At 43.8% G+C, this 15,996-nt stretch overlaps 1 protein-coding gene across 1 annotated transcript in view; it reads right to left on the bottom strand.

Moving 5' to 3' along the window:
- The window catches only part of LOC138249019 (extracellular calcium-sensing receptor-like), a 161,683-nt gene that overhangs the window by 68,466 nt on the left and 77,221 nt on the right, over positions 1 to 15,996 (bottom strand). The window contains exon 2 of the mRNA XM_069203077.1: positions 11,724 to 12,015. Coding sequence (XP_069059178.1) covers positions 11,724 to 12,015 — 292 coding nt within the window. The remainder of the gene's footprint in view (positions 1 to 11,723; positions 12,016 to 15,996) is intronic.

Below are 15,996 nucleotides of genomic sequence, written 5' to 3'. Positions count from 1 at the left end.
GGGGTGTTGCTGGGTGCTCCAAATGTCCTTCTCTGCCTTTGAAGACCAATTTGGCTGCCCTCCCCCTTCCTGCCTCACCATCTGCTGAGGGGAGATTCTCTCCCCCAAGCACATTCCTTTGTGTGAAGCCTGGCCACTTCACACCTCATCAAGGCAGCCTGGCAGAAGCTGCTGCAGGCTGGCCAATCAGAGCACAGCAGCAAAAACAATGCAGAGCTGAAATTGGCAACTTTTTAGGTAAAGTCTAAACTTTTTACCTGAACAAGTTATATTAAATCCCACAACTGGAAGTTGTAGGATTTATTACAACAATTAATTTGATACCAAATTCTTGGTATGTAACATTTAAGGAGACTTTAAAATTTAAAATAAAGTCTGCCCATTCTAGCCTATGAAGGCCATTTACTTCAATGAGGGAAAAACGAATTTGGCTGTTTTTACCTCACCAGGGCTTATAAATCTATTTTTATAAAGTCCCTGCTTATAGTTACATGGCACCCAGCCCTAGGGGCACATAGGGCACACCTTAGGGGTGACTTATATGTAAAAATAAGGTAGTTTAAGACTTTGGAAGTACCTTTAATTCCAAAGTCGAATTTGCATATAACTTTAATTTAAAAGCAGCCAGCAAGGCAGGCTTGCTTTTAAAATGACACTGGGCACCTCAGCAGTGCACCTAGGTGTGCACCACCTATGCTGTGGTCCCTAAACCTACATGCCCTACCATATACTAGGGACTTATAGGTAGGTTAACTTAGCCAATTATAATTAGCCTAATTTGCATATCCATTTTACACAGAGCACAGGCCCTGGGACTGGTTAGCAGTACCCAGGGCACCATCAGAGTCAGGAAAACACCAGCATAAAGTGGAAAATGGGGGCAAAAAGTTAGGGGGCCTCTGGAATCAGCCCTGTTTTCTCACAGCGGCCCTTCCTTACTCTCTCCCTATTTCCCCCTCCCCATACTTTTGTGCGGCCGCAGCGTACTCCTCTTGGACCCCATTGCCACTTCAGAGTATTGAGACCTCCACCCAGCCCTCAGGACCTGCCAGACCCCTAGGAGAGGGGGACTACGATAGCTGGGATATTTAGGTACACTCCATTCCGCCTCCTCTTCTCCTTGCCAGCGTCTCACCCCCCCACCCTTCATCATATTACTCCGGCGTCACTACATTCATGTGTCCTTCCTAACATTCCTACAGCACTGACCGGCTACCATATGCTCCACATGCAGTAACCGCGCTCTAGCTCGTGCCGTGGGCTCTGTCGCCGGACACTATTACAGATACATCGCTGAATAAAGGGGGCGACGACTCCCCTAGACCGTTCTATGCACCCTCCCCGATCTGGGGAGCCACTGACCAAGGCCAGGGGCTCTGTAGCCTTAGTTTTATACCCGCAGACTACAGTCACTGGAGAGCAGGGCTATTGTGCTCTGCCCAGTACCTCCCTCCCCACCTCCACCACCTTCGTTATTTGTTCTTTCTCCTGACACCTTTCGGCTTCTCCCCCTTAGCTCCTCTCCTCTTCCTCTCTTCCTCTCCCCCCACCTACTTTCCTACTTGTTTCTTCCTCTCTCAGTCTTCCTTTTTGTATTCCCCCCTTTTTTTAAATTCTTTTTTCACCTTCTGACTTCTCCCCCTTTGCTTCACCTTCTCCCTCAAACCGTGGCCCCCTCCTGCCGTCTCACCTTCTGTGTTGGTTCACCCCTTCAGTTATTGACATCCCCCGTCATGCCCCCACACTCTCTCTCTGACCTCCTTGTCCCATATTCCTTGTACCCACGCCTTCCTAATTGCTCTGGTATTGACCATCACCCTTCCTCACATACACTCACCGCCCCCGCTGCCCAGCTTTACTTCCAGCATCTAACCTATCATGGCTGGATCCCTCTGGCCCTGCATGCCCCACTGCGGATCCTATTCTGGAACGTCAACGGACTGACCCACTTTATCAAGTGCAAGAAGATCCTCTCATACCTCCACTCGAAAAGGGCGGACGTAGCTCTGCTGTAAGAGACCCATCTTAACAAAGCAGAATACGCTAAACTACACAGTGATTGGGTAGGAACAGCGCTATACAGCTGCAGCCCCACCCCGGGAACAGGACGGAGGCGTCACAAGGAAGTGTGCCGTTGCAATACTCCTACAGAAAAATATCCCCTTCGCTGCCGGAGAGTCACTATGTGTTTGCCAAACTATGACTCACTGACTCCTCCCTATGCGTGGGATCCATCTATGCCCTTACAGGCTCTAAGCGCCTGTTTTTTTTTGCAAATCATTTGACTCCTATTGGAATAGGGGCCACTCGATACGTCAAATAAGGAGAATGGAACCTGGCTAGAGATGCATATGTTCAGGAAAATTTAGGCTCCTCCGACTCCAAGAGGATCCTGTGGGCAGCAGCCAAAGCAACCATATGTGGATAGATGATGAGAGACGCTGCGCTATCAAAGAAAGATAGGAAAGCAAAGCAAGCAACTCTAGAAGCTGATATACGGTAACTGACGAGGCAATATACAGATCACCCATCCCTCCCCGTGCTTAGGCGATTGGAACGTGCTTGCATGGCCATAAATTACCTATATTCCTCACAGGCTGAGTATGACACTCACGCGCCCTCAGGACATAGTCAATTAATTTGCATCCTATTACCAGCAACTGTAGACTCCAGAGTCGACACCCACGCCCGACCAAATTGATACCGTCCTAGTCGGCATAACGCTAACCTCTCTCTCTGAAGAGGGATGCACCCTCTTGGAAGTAGATATTAGCCGGCTGGAGATAGTGCAGGTCATTTCTGACCTCCTCTACCATAAATCGCCCGATGAGGATGGATTCCCTGCGGAATTTTATAAATGGGCAGGAGACGAGATAGTCATTGTCCTCCACGGTGCATTGGATGAAGCCTGCCGGAAAGGGTCCCTGGGCGCGATCTGTAACTCTGCCACGATCGCAGTTCTACCGAAACGGGACGCGGCCCCCTCCTTTGCAGTAGCTATAGGCCCATCCCCCTTTCATCAAGATATTGGCCAGCGTTTTAGCAAACCGACTGAGCAAAGTTATACCCTCCCAATCCATCATACCCAAGTAGGGTTTGTGCCCGGCCGCACCTCCAGAAACCACTTGCGTACCCTCTGCCACACCCAATGGGAATCTGGAAATACACCGGAAGCTCCTCTGGGCCTGTCTCTGGATGCTGAGAAAGCGTTTGACTGCATAGAGTGGCCCTACTTGTTTGCGACGCTGTGGAAATTTGGCTTGCGGGAGCAGTTCATCTCCAAAGTCCGCCTCCTCTGCGATCATCCCACAGCGCGGGTTAATTGTGAGGGCTTTCTTTCGGACCCCTTCCCTGTTCGCAGGGGGACCGGGCAGGGATGCCCCCTCTCACCCCTTATGTTCTTACTCGCTATAGAACCGCTCGCAGCTTCTATCCGCGCATCCCCCTTGATTAGGGGCCTCACCCTGTCGGCTGGGGTCTCCAAAATCTACCTTTATGCTGACAATATACCCCTCACCATGACTGATCTGGAAGGCTCCCTGACGACTCTACTGGGGATCATTGAGGACTTTGCACCTATATCCGGTTATCGTGTGAACTGGAAGAAAGGTGAGGCCCTCCCTCTCTCGCAGGTAACAACAAAGGTTGATATCCATGGTTTTCCATTCCGATGGACTCCAAAGCACCTTAAATATCTAGGTATACTGGTCAACAGAGGCCTGGACCATATGGTGGCGGACAACCTTACCCCCCTTCTTACACGAATGAGACTGGACTTTGATAAATGGACCCACCTGGGCCTTTCCATGTGGGGCAGGGTGCAGGTGGTGAGAATGGTTACGCTGCCACGTTTCAGCTGTTTTAGGCCTATTGCTCATCCAAGTGCCTCTTTCTATGCTGCGATCCAGAGGTGCAGCAATAAGAACCTTTGTGTGGGGCACAATGTGTCCACGTCTAGCACCTGCTAAACTCATGGCGCGCCGCTCCTACGGGGGGAACGGGACTCCCCTTGGTGGAACATTACGTCCTGGCTTTGCATTTGTCCCAATTGGCCACCCTACTGTCCGAACCGATCGAGCTACCTCAGTGGGTAACAGTGGAGAAAGCACTGCTCTCACATGGTGGAGGCCTCAATGGACTTTACTGCACTACCTCCCCCCCACAACCATGAATCCAATTTTGAAGGCGGCACATGCAGCATGGAGGGGCCACCACCTACTTGGAGTTCTCCCCAACCTGCACGCCCAGGCTTGCGTATAGGAGGGAAGGTTTTTAATTGGCCACATTGGAAAGACGCCAGCATCGTCCATTTGGGCCAGATCATGCACAACGGAGTGATTAGACCCTTTGCCACGTTGCAGGAGGACTTTAATCTACACCCACACCAGGAATGGCATTATTTACAACTTAAAAACTGCTTGCAGCATAATACGGACACCGTTCAACGGGGACTCCAATCTTCACTCGTGGTCTTTTACCTTTGGACATGAGGGGAAGCACAAAGGAGTCCTGGAAGGGCTCTATGAGGTCATCATGCAACATAAGTATTTGCAGTCCCTCCTGGAGAACCTACGCCTGTAATGGCAAAGCTGCTTGAGACGCTCCTTTGATGCAGAGGATGGGATAGACCTAATGGAAGCACTCGACAGGGGTACCCGTGACGCTCACTTGAAATTCTGCCTCTACAATATCATCCACGATTGGTACTGGACTCCGGTGAGGTTACATAGGGCAGGGATTCTCCCACACGTGACATGCTGGCGCTGTCCGGAGACACATTGTGATCTACTCCATCTCCTAGTTGGCTGCCTGTCGGTCTAGCCCCTGTGGGGTGCTGTAGGACTCACTTTGTCTACCTCAATATGCTCCCCACATCGCTGCCTCCCTCCCGTGACATACTGCATGATATGGATACCCTCCCGGCTTTATCACAACCTTTCCAGAGACTGCTGCATACAGTGCTAGCTACTGCAAAAATAAGTATCCTCCGCCACTGGAGATCGGTAGACCTTCCCACCCCGGATGAGTGGATAGCGACAATGACCTGCATAGCCGCACGAGAGGATCATCTATAACTTAGAGGATCAGGCTGCTCTGTTTCATCAGGTGTGGGCTCCCTTTCTCACAGACCCCACTATCACCGTTGGTCCGTTGATAATCCCCGGCTATCTGTCCTCCACGACCTTCTGCCAACGACCTCATAACAGCCTATTCCCTGCCCTCACCCTCCCTTCGCTAACACACACATATCTACTCACTGTGTTCCCCTCCCCTGCCACACGCTCCTTCTGTCTCCCCCTCATAAACACCTTTCCCTCCCCCCCATTAACATGCCCCCTCCTTTTTCCCCCACCTTCTATCCCCTCCCCTTTTTTGTCCATGTCTTCGCTCCCTTGGACACCAGCCTCTAGCTACTGATTTCTAGTTCCTAACTCCTAGTCTCTTGCCGTTATCTTTTCCCACCCCTCTTCCCCTTACCCTTCCCTGCTTATTTTATCATTGTCTCTCTTCTTCTCCCTAGCTGCTCGGTTGCCGAAACATTTAAAAGATTTACCACACACTTCCCCGATACCCTTATTCAGGTACACTGCTGCTCCACTTCTATATTCATTAACATCTGCATTGCCCTACAGACTTGCCACCCAACATGCGTCCCTTACCCCCTTCTACCCTCCCCCCTTTCTCTATACCCACCCCCTCCCCTTCCCCTCTCTATCTTTCTACTCTGTTTCCTTACTGCTCTTCCTTTCCAGCTCTTCCGCTCCTTAGTTATTACCATCCTTTAGGGTGTATGGGACTACGATGGACGGTGTTTGACTCAACCTGTCCACCATACACTGGTGTTCGTTCGTTTTACAAATTGATACGGGGACTCTGTCCTCTCCTCTTGTTAAGTGCCTTTTGCATTTCTGTTAAAAAAAATAATTGCAACACAAAAAAGAAAAAGAAATACATCCTGTAGTTTTTGTACCATTTGCTTGGTAACGCCAGCAGCAGTAGACAGCCATTTTCTTATACTTCCAAGATCGCCATCACATCCAAGAAGATGCAATGTGACAGCCATCTTGAAATGGTATATGTAGAAGGCTGGCCTTGTGTGTGGTGGGTAGCTAAGGTACATACACCTTATACCAGGTCAAGGTATCCTTATTAGTGTAGTGTAGGCAGTGTCTAGAAGCCAAGCTCTCTAGAGGTAGCTGTGGATGAGCAGCCTAGGCTTATCTAGGAGACATGCAAAGCTCATGCAATACCACTGTAGTCATACTTAGTACTCACACACATGAAAGAATACACTCAGTGTTACAAAAATAAAGGTAATTTATTTTGGTGACACAAATACCAAAACTATCGCAGAGGCTATACTCCCTTAGTAGGTATCGAGCTATGTCCAGTACACGTGTAAAATGGCATTATTGACACTCACGAAGTCTGGGAAAATGGGCCTGGAGTTTGTGGGGGCACCTCTGCTAATGGCGGTGTGCCCTCACATACAGGTACTTTGCACGCTGCCCTCGGAGCTGGAAGGCCTGCCATAGGGGTGACTTATAAGTGGCCTGGTGCAGTGTAAAGTGGTAGTGAAAGGGTGCTTGCATCTTTTCACGCAGGCTGCAATAGCAGTCCTGCAGAACCCTTTGCTTGGGCTCCCTATGGGTGGCAAATATATGCTGCAGCCCATAGGGATCCCCTGGAACCTCAATTCCGTGGGTACCAAGGTACCATAAAGTAGGGACTTATAATGGGGCACCAGTGTGCCAATTGTGGGTGAAATACAGAGTTTTGGGAGAGAGAACATAATCACTGGGGTCCTGGTTAGCAGGATCTCAGTGAACACAGTCAAATACATTTACATCAGGCAGAAAAAGGGGGTAACTATGCCAAGAGAGAGGGTAGGTTTCTACGGTAATAACAGTATTTTGTATCCTTATTGTTAATTGTTAGATGTTTCCACAATGACAGTTACATTGTGTTTGATATGTGCAAACTACATGGAGTTGGCCAATTGATTTGAACTACTTACTCTAAAGTAGTAGACTTTATTAACTTGTGGATTAAGGTAGTATTGATTATGAAGTACATAGGAGAATCTAGGTCCTGGGTAATAGTCATCTTTTGGATGATGGAATGGTAGTAAAATGTGTTGCAGGAAGTTCATGGATGATTTACTTAAGTTGTTAGTTATGCATGGTTAAGGAATGGAACATTATGTTGGTTCTTAGGGTATGCTATCTGTTTCACATAATAACCATTCAAGTGAAAAGAAATTCATTGGCATGTTTGTGTGGAAACCTGATTTGAATTGAACAGTACTGATCATTTGTAAAGTGCATTGGCTACCTCCAAAGACTTGTGGCAATGCTCTACAGGAGGAAACTCATAGGATCATGGTTTATAAACATGCTAGAAGTACTGGACTAAAATATAAATGTATTATTACACCTGTGGCATGCCTGCATGCTAACCTGAATCACAGGGCGGTGGCTGAGATATAATGAACAATATTTTGCAGAATTATTGAATTGCTATAGTAAAGTGTCCAAATGTGACCCATCAGTTTGTAAACATCATGGGGATACTTGCTGTGGCTATCCCCATCACATGGTGTATCAAGGTGTATCAAGGAAGATGTATCACTTTTAATTTGCATACTATGTGTATGAATATAGGTGTTTTTACATTATGTGGCTAAGGATGTGCAGCACTATGCTAGGGTTCCTCAGACTATGTAGATCGGGCTGTGTCTTTCAGTGGTCTTAGCTAGTACATGTGGAGTAGCATTACGTTGCCAGCTTTTGTTCAATTTTGAAGAATAGTTTCACAAGACTGGCACACTATAAGTGGTGGGCAACTAATGGGTACTACTGTGCTGCATGTCATCATATACATAGAACTTCCAAGGGCCTTGTGTTGGACCTACATTGTTCTATTCATGTGCAATGCATTGTGTAATATTGTTTACTGTATGGATGGCTTTATGCAATGCATTAGCATTTACCAATGTTTGATGGTTTGTTTTTTAAGCACATTTTGTGTATACTGCTACCGGACTTTACTTTTCCTACTGACCTCCCTCCATAACACTACCAGAGTAGAAGATACAAGTATGTATGACTGGGTTTAAGAACTGGTAGGAGATTGTTTTATTTTTAATCTCATTTTTCATCCTATTTACATTTTATGGCAATTTTGGCCTATCGTACTTGTAAAATTCAAATTTGAGCAGTATTGCTTCTTTTTCATACACCATAAATGGAGGCTTATTGGACCATCTTTCAAAAAGCAAATCTTTGTACAGTATTTGCTGAACTGGTACATTTTGTTCTAGTAGCGTTTTTTGGTACCACAATGGAAGGAAGTTAGCATAATCTTAATTATTTGGTATCACTACCACCTCAAAGTGCTACTGGCATGATTGGTGTTTAACAAGATGTTTTTGCATGCACATGGGTCATTCAACCAATCTTGGTGCAGGTCGTTAGGTGCCAAATGAATAAAAAAGTGATGCACTGGTCACAGTACATATTTAGGTGTGAGAAGGCCATTCACAAGAAGGCATGGTGCAATCCCTCAATCCGCATCCTCCCTGTCCATAGAAGAAATTGCTTTTATCCAGATTGTGTGGTCACAAAATTACACAATGGCTCTTATTCCATCATCTCCGTGTCTTCATGATTGTTTAAGTCAGTTAGCATGCATCCCAGGACATGGCAACACCATGCAGATATTTGTTCTGTTCAGAGACATGCTTGTAGAGCTGATGAGACAGATAATTGGTTGTTTATCAATGTTACTTTGCAAATGCAAATGTATGTATGCTTGTATGTGGGATTAATATAGTCTGAGGCTACCAATAGACAGCAGAATTCTGTATCCGGTCAAAGGTAAAGACACAGTCATTATATAATAGAAGATAAAGCTAGTTTATGAACTCTTTTGATGTATTGTTGTTAAAGAAATTACAAATTGCTTGTTACCCTAATTTGAGAAGGATTGGGGTGGTTGACGTGGATATTGGGACATTGCTCCACATTCTAAGTCCAAAATTGGAGAAGGAGTCTTGGTTTGTTTTGTTCTTATTTGCACTCATTCATCTCCAGTAAGATGACGCCCTGGTTTTAGGTATGATCAGAACCACCAGAGATGGTGAGCGCATAACATGAATTTGCAGATAATGTAGCTGGTTCTGAAGGTGGTACGGGCCTGCAAAGGAGCCAGTGGAGTATAATCAGGGTGGGAGTGATGTGGCCATATTAATTCAGGTTGTTACAAAGGGCCGGATTTAGAGTTTGGCGGATGGGTTACTCTGCTTCAGCGGTGCCGGATATCCAGACCACAGGAATATATATCCCATAGGATATAATGGGATTTATATTTCGGTGGACGGGATATCCGGCACCAATGTGATGGAGTAACACCTCTGCCAAACTCTAAATCAGTCCCTAAGTTTTGAATAAGCATGTAGACCTTAATGTGGCATTTGGAAGGCCATGATATCAGAGCGTTACCACCATATCAACATTTACATGGATTGCTTGTGTCAGGAATTAATGAAAGACTCTGGGGAATTGAACAGTCACTCAACCTAAGAAAAGAAACTAAGGGCTCAATTTATATGTTGGCGGGAAAGGAACTCTATTGTAACAGTAATGTAGTTCCGTCTTCGCCAACATAGTGGTCTGCCTGCCAGATTTATATGTGGGCAGATCTTAAGTTTGGCAACGGCAGACACTACTGTGTCTCCAACATGGCCACACTACTTCGAAGGCCCTACGGGGTAGACGCTGTCAAGCTGACTTGTCATTCCGCCCACCTATTAAAGATGGGAGGAATAACAGGTCAGTTTTCACTGCCCGTCACTGCAAGTAAAATCCCAACAGAAAGGGGCAGTGCAAACTGCTAAATGCCCCCTTCCTCATGGGAGAGGACTCCCCTGGCAAGGAGAGCATCATATTTTTCATACTTTCAAAAAGAGAATCAGTTTTGGGATTTTCTTTTTGAAAATAAAGACAGAAAACTAATTAGTACAGGGCTCTGTCCCACTTACAAAAGCCTGTACTAAACACTAAATGTATTGACAGGAGCCACTGTGACAGTGGCTCCTGCCAGTGCCTTATAAATGAACGCTAGCTTGGTGGTCAATTGTAAATCTGGTGTGTGGTCCTGTTCCCAGGGTGACAGAGTAATTTACTCCACCACCCTGGCAGAACAAGGAGCCATCCTCCCAAATATAAAAGATTCTTAGACCCATATTTATACTTTTTTAGCTCTGCATTTGTGCCACTTTTTGACACAAAAACGGCACAAACTTACAAAATACAATTGTATTTTGGAAGTTTGTGCCGCTTTTGCATCAAAAAATTAAGCAAATGCGGCGCTAAAAAAGTATAAATATGGCCCGTAGTGAGCCAACAATGACTAATCATGCATACAAACATACATCACTGGGGCTCACACACACACACACACACACACACCCACACACACACACACACACACACACACTAGTCTGGAAATATTAGAAAACTAGGAAGTGAATATTAGGGAAGACTTTGCTGCTGGACCTGACGGGCCTTAGTTTCTCTGGATCATAGGACAAAAGTCCTCTCACAGACAGTTACGGATTTTTTGTCAAAGGAGGCAGGATATGTTACAAGGGCATCAGATATAATATTCAGTGGTCAGCAACAACAACTAATGGGCTTCCACCATTTCGATCTAGATACACCCATTTTGGGGTTGCTGCACTTTTACTGTTATGAAAAGGGAGAGTGTACTTTCTCTAATCTTGTGAAACTAGAAGAACTCTTGAGTTCTGACAGGATGCATATTTTCGAGCTTATTCTTGGGGCAAGCCACTCTTTCCCAGATAACTCTACTGTCACACTGAACAAGACTTATTGCAAACACTCTACTCACAAAATACCTTCTGTTTCATTAACTGAGGCATTTCGTGTTCAAAAAAGATAAAATTGAGGATTCAGTCAGCCACATATTTGACAAAATTGCGTAAAAGCGTCTTGCGTGTCCTGAAATCAGAACAAAAATACAATGAGAAACAGATAATCGACTAAAATAGTTTTTTAAAGAAAAAACCTTCAACATGTACCTATTTGTGAATGTACTTTCTAGAAAAATAATGGGTATGTCAATGGGATGTTTTTCACCTACTGTACTGAAAAACACCTGTAAATCAGCTTTTCTGGGAGAACCTTCCAATAGAAATGTTTGTAAATAATTTTAGCAACATTGAAAACAATGTTATTTCACAAATAAGTTGGGGGTCAAATTTGTGATTCTCTCTCCTCTGAATGTTATAACATTTTCAAAGATATCGAAGCTTTCAAACGTTAGAAAACGTTTGAAGATTCCTGGCCAAAAATGTCAGTTTCAGGGACTCTTGTTGGACAAAAATCAGCCAGATCATTTTGGGCTGCAGTACCTTGCCTGGAGGACAAAATTATAGTTCCACCCCCACTGTTGTTATATGGCTACAAAACAATATCTAATCTTCTGATACATTCAGTGTTACTAATATATATGATGTGCAAACTATTCTAAGGATATAAACTATAATAAAGACACTATAAATGCTTGAAAAGTAAGTTTGATCAAACCCAAATGTATATCATTCTTCAAACAATGTATCCATTCCATTTTCAGTTCAATACACACGCTTGTGAGCCCTCAACATAGTTTATGCAAATCATCGCATGTAGTTTGCTTACCTGAGGGAACCGATAGAGGCCTAAAATCCTGGCTTGTGGGACAGATATGGATGACAGAATTTCTCCAACGAGACCTGCAGGCATTGGGCCAGAACGGCATGTGTACCCAGGGACAGAGAACTGTTTCCCTGAGAGCAGTTGCAAGAGTGCTCCAATGGCTTTGATCTGGGAAGTGCAGGAATCATAGATCTGGAAGCCCAAGGTAATGTTTGGCAATAAGTCAGGATTCTGGTTTATTTCTTCTATGGCAAAAACCATGGCCAGCACATCCCGGTAATACCGGACATGGAACCTACAGGTTAATGGAAATGGATGTTGATGTACATATAATGTATGGCTTGATAATACATTAACCCATTCAACTGTTAGGACAAATCAATCACAGCAAAATGAGCAGTGGCATTATGAGAAATAAACATTATATTTTGGTAAAGAATGACAATGACTTCATGCCAGGTTTTATTATAAATAGATGGGACAGTTGTACTGTTTCAACAAATCAGCAGACGCACCAAAGAGTTAACAATATTTCTGTGTGCACAACATAACAAAATATTTTCTTTTTCAACAACCTTTGCTTACGCTTGTCTCCACAGCTCTTCTTTCTTCATTTTTATGTGACAATAACTCTTACTGTGGTTGACTCTCACCCTCATGATAAGTGTGAATCTAGATCTATTTATTGCAAAAGAAGATCAAGATCACCCATCCATTCAAGGCTGTTGGACCAGATCACATACTCATCCCCTTCCCTTTCAACTCCTTGAAAGTCTGCACTACCCCCTCTGGATATCTTCCATTGTGGGGAAACGGCATGAGATATTTGGTCACTCTCAAGTTTTCTCAAAAGTAGCACAAGTGCTACAAAATGTTCCCTTGCTACATGATTTCAATAACCATGTAGTCAAATACAATGAAAGTCTTGAAGGCGGTGACCCCAAAATCACTCAAACAACAGAAAATCAGATATCAGTAACATTAGTTTTCATAAGAACTAAAGAAAAGCAAGAGAACATTTAGATCTTACAGATTAATTTGGTGACAAAGTGACTCACCTTTGAGTAAACAGGAACAAATATTAAAAAACGGTTTCAAAATTAAATCTATCCCCATTATAAAGGAGATATACAAGCTAAAACCGTGGGGAAAGAAAATTCACTTTTCCTAAAACATTATGGTATGTCAACAATTCTACTTTAATATCGGAGTGATTTATCATGTATAGAGAAAGTATACACATATGGACTGTTTCCTTGAGCAAGAGAAAAGTAAGCAGATCACCTGCTCCTTGGAGAAGAGCAAAAAGACTGAATTGTCCTTCTCTATGTTTGTGAAATCACAGTGACCTCACTAAAGGCTACAATCTATTGGTCCAGCTTTGGACCTATTTCTTCAGTAGACCTGTGATGTTATGTTAGAATGTTTGTATAGCGCCATGCTACCCGGAGGCTTCGTAGCGCTAAGCGGACCTAATATTAAAACAAGCTGGAGAAATAATGCAACATCTACAAATATATTAGGCTAAATGCTAAATTAGGAATAAAATAGCCATGTTTTGATGGCCTTCCGTAATTCCAACTCCTGTCTCATCACACGGATATTGAGCGGAAGTGAATTCCACAGTTTGGCTCCCTGATATTTCAAAGATCTGCCTCCCCAACTTGCTCTTTTTACTTTAGAGAGCACAACTAAGGCTTTGGAAGAGGATCTTAAAGCTCTCGTAGGAGCGTAGAATGAAGCTAAAGTTTTTAGTTGATGAGGACCTCTTATATAAAGCTCTTCCCCACTGGAAGCCAATGCAAAGCGATCAGAGCTTTCTTAGCCGATAACCTGGCCTAAATAATTGCTAAAATAAAACATTTCTCCCTCTTTTCTGAACCTACTCATATGGCTCAAGGACATTTGCACCTACACCACTTCATATTTGGATAACTTAATCAGTTCCTTTCTACTCCAAAGAATATTCACCAACTTCCCGAAAATAGGTCACAGCTCTCCTGTGATACAAATCAAGAGCTGACCCACCTGTTACGATCAAGTTGTAACCAGTATCTAACCATTCATCCTGGTCAAAGTCCTAAAGATTGTTTTGAGTCACAACGCAAACACTTTATTAAACATAATAACCTTTTTATGATATCCAGTCAAGCTGTTGGCTAGGATGCAGCATAAAGACAGCAATCATAAAAATAGTTGATGCTTTCCATACACTATATCAAGGTGACTCATGCTTCCGTATTCTCAAACACTAATCAGTCAGCTTTGATACAGTGAATCACAGACCCTTCCTTAAGATTCTCAATGAGAAAATGGGTTTAAATGCTCAGTCCTAAATTGCTTCTTATATATGGACAATTGCAAACTGAGTAAAAAATAAGCTACATTTCCAATCCTGTGATAAATCCTCATGGTATTTTCCAGGGACCCATTTTCTTGGGCAACTCCAAATTTTCAGATGCCACCCATCTTTTTCTCAGCCTATACTTTTTGAAAAACACAGGGCCATTGTTTTTGGTGAGATTCAAACCTGGATGCTTCATCCCCATCTGAAACTGAAGCCTCTGAAAACATAGTTTGCCCTGCTCTCCCAACCAATTCAAACCTGGCTGACCTCACTGTCAATTCTGAACAGAGCACTTTAGTAGTGGAATCTGCTAATTCACTAAGCTATCACTCAGGTAAGACCTCAGTATTCAAGTGAACAAAGGGACACAATTTCAACCTAACCTCCTAGGTTGAACTAAACCTTTTCTCTCTGACTTAGATTTTAATCTAATAATACAATTGCTTCTGCTAATGAGACTTGAATAAAGAAAGACCCTGGTAATGGGAATTCGAAATTAAAACCAGCTCCTCAAGGTAGCCATCCATGACTGCTTGGGTCGCTATTCCTGCCAGAAGGTTTGACCACATCTCACCAAACATTATCTCACTGCAATGGTTACCCTTTAAAGCAAGAAGCATCATTCAGTGTGTATGCATTATACATAAAACAATATTACTGTAAATACCTGACTAACCAAGAGCTAACCATTTTAGGTGGGAAGCAGAGACTATATGCATCTTAAAACACTAGGATTTAAGAAAACAAACACCGTGAGCCAGTCTTTCTGCACCTCTATGCTCTAGAACTCTATTCCATCAGCCATCAGGACAAACCTGTCCTATGACACATTTCCAAATGTTCCTAATTGTAGTAAGTTTAATGTTTGTAAATATCTCCATTACAATTAATAGTGTCTCCTTTTCTACTCAACATATTTATTTTTTAGCTTCTTTTAGATACGCCATTCTATAACCATGCAGTACTCTTCCATTGTGTGCATGCACCCAGTTGTTATTTTCTGCATCACAAGTTACAAACTGTGGTCCTCATTTACAAGAGTCCTGCACAGTCAAAGCGTTACATTTTGCGATGCTTTTTTTGGCACAGGCCTCTTAATCATATCTATGAGGCCACACAAAGCCACCCAGCAGCACACACAGAAAGAGGAAATTGCCTCCATTGATTGTTTTTTGTGAAGAAAGGTGTCCCTTTCTACACAAAAAGAATTATACCAACAACTCAGACACCTTTGCACGGTGCAAAGGTGCCTGCGTTGGCACTAGGCACCAATTTGTGCACCCTCGCAGGCAGAAGGTACAGCAGTGTAACTGCATTCCCTAATTTCTCCCTGTGGAGATGCCCCCATCCTCAACCGCTCCACCGGTTTTGGTGATGCTACCATCACGTTAACACTCTTGAAACAAATGAGTACCGGCCCAGCGGAAATGTATGAATGGCCGCCGCGGTCTTTTGACCGCGGTGCGGTCATTTGTCGGCGGTACCTTGGCGGACGGCCTCCGCCGTCCGCCAAGGTCTGAATGACCACCTATATCTGCTAAAGCTGAGGCATTTATAGTCGTCATACGGCCAAAAACTGAGACATTTTAGTTAAGTCAAAAATGATGTAAAGTTAAAGGAACTGAGTTAAATCCTTTCTTGGCATGGGATGAATTAACTATAAACTTAGACTAAGTAGATCCAGAGTTTGATCTAGGATAAATTGTTGTGTGATATTCACATATTTATTTATTTATTTGTTTTTTATTAGCAATATTTCTATAGTGCTGACCTAATCTCAACGGCAGTGCAGCACCTTACACACAACTAAGCGTGAATAATATATAACTTACACTGTTAGGGTAGTCTGTAAACATGTTGGCTTCAGGCAGATCCCTCCAGGCCAGAAGGAATGGTTGTCAAGGCCACTTGTCAATGCTGCTCATACTT

Source organism: Pleurodeles waltl, chromosome 8, assembly GCF_031143425.1.
Source record: "Pleurodeles waltl isolate 20211129_DDA chromosome 8, aPleWal1.hap1.20221129, whole genome shotgun sequence".
Classification (NCBI taxonomy): Eukaryota; Metazoa; Chordata; class Amphibia; order Caudata; family Salamandridae; genus Pleurodeles; species Pleurodeles waltl.
This window is presented reverse-complemented; position numbering and strand designations above follow the sequence as displayed.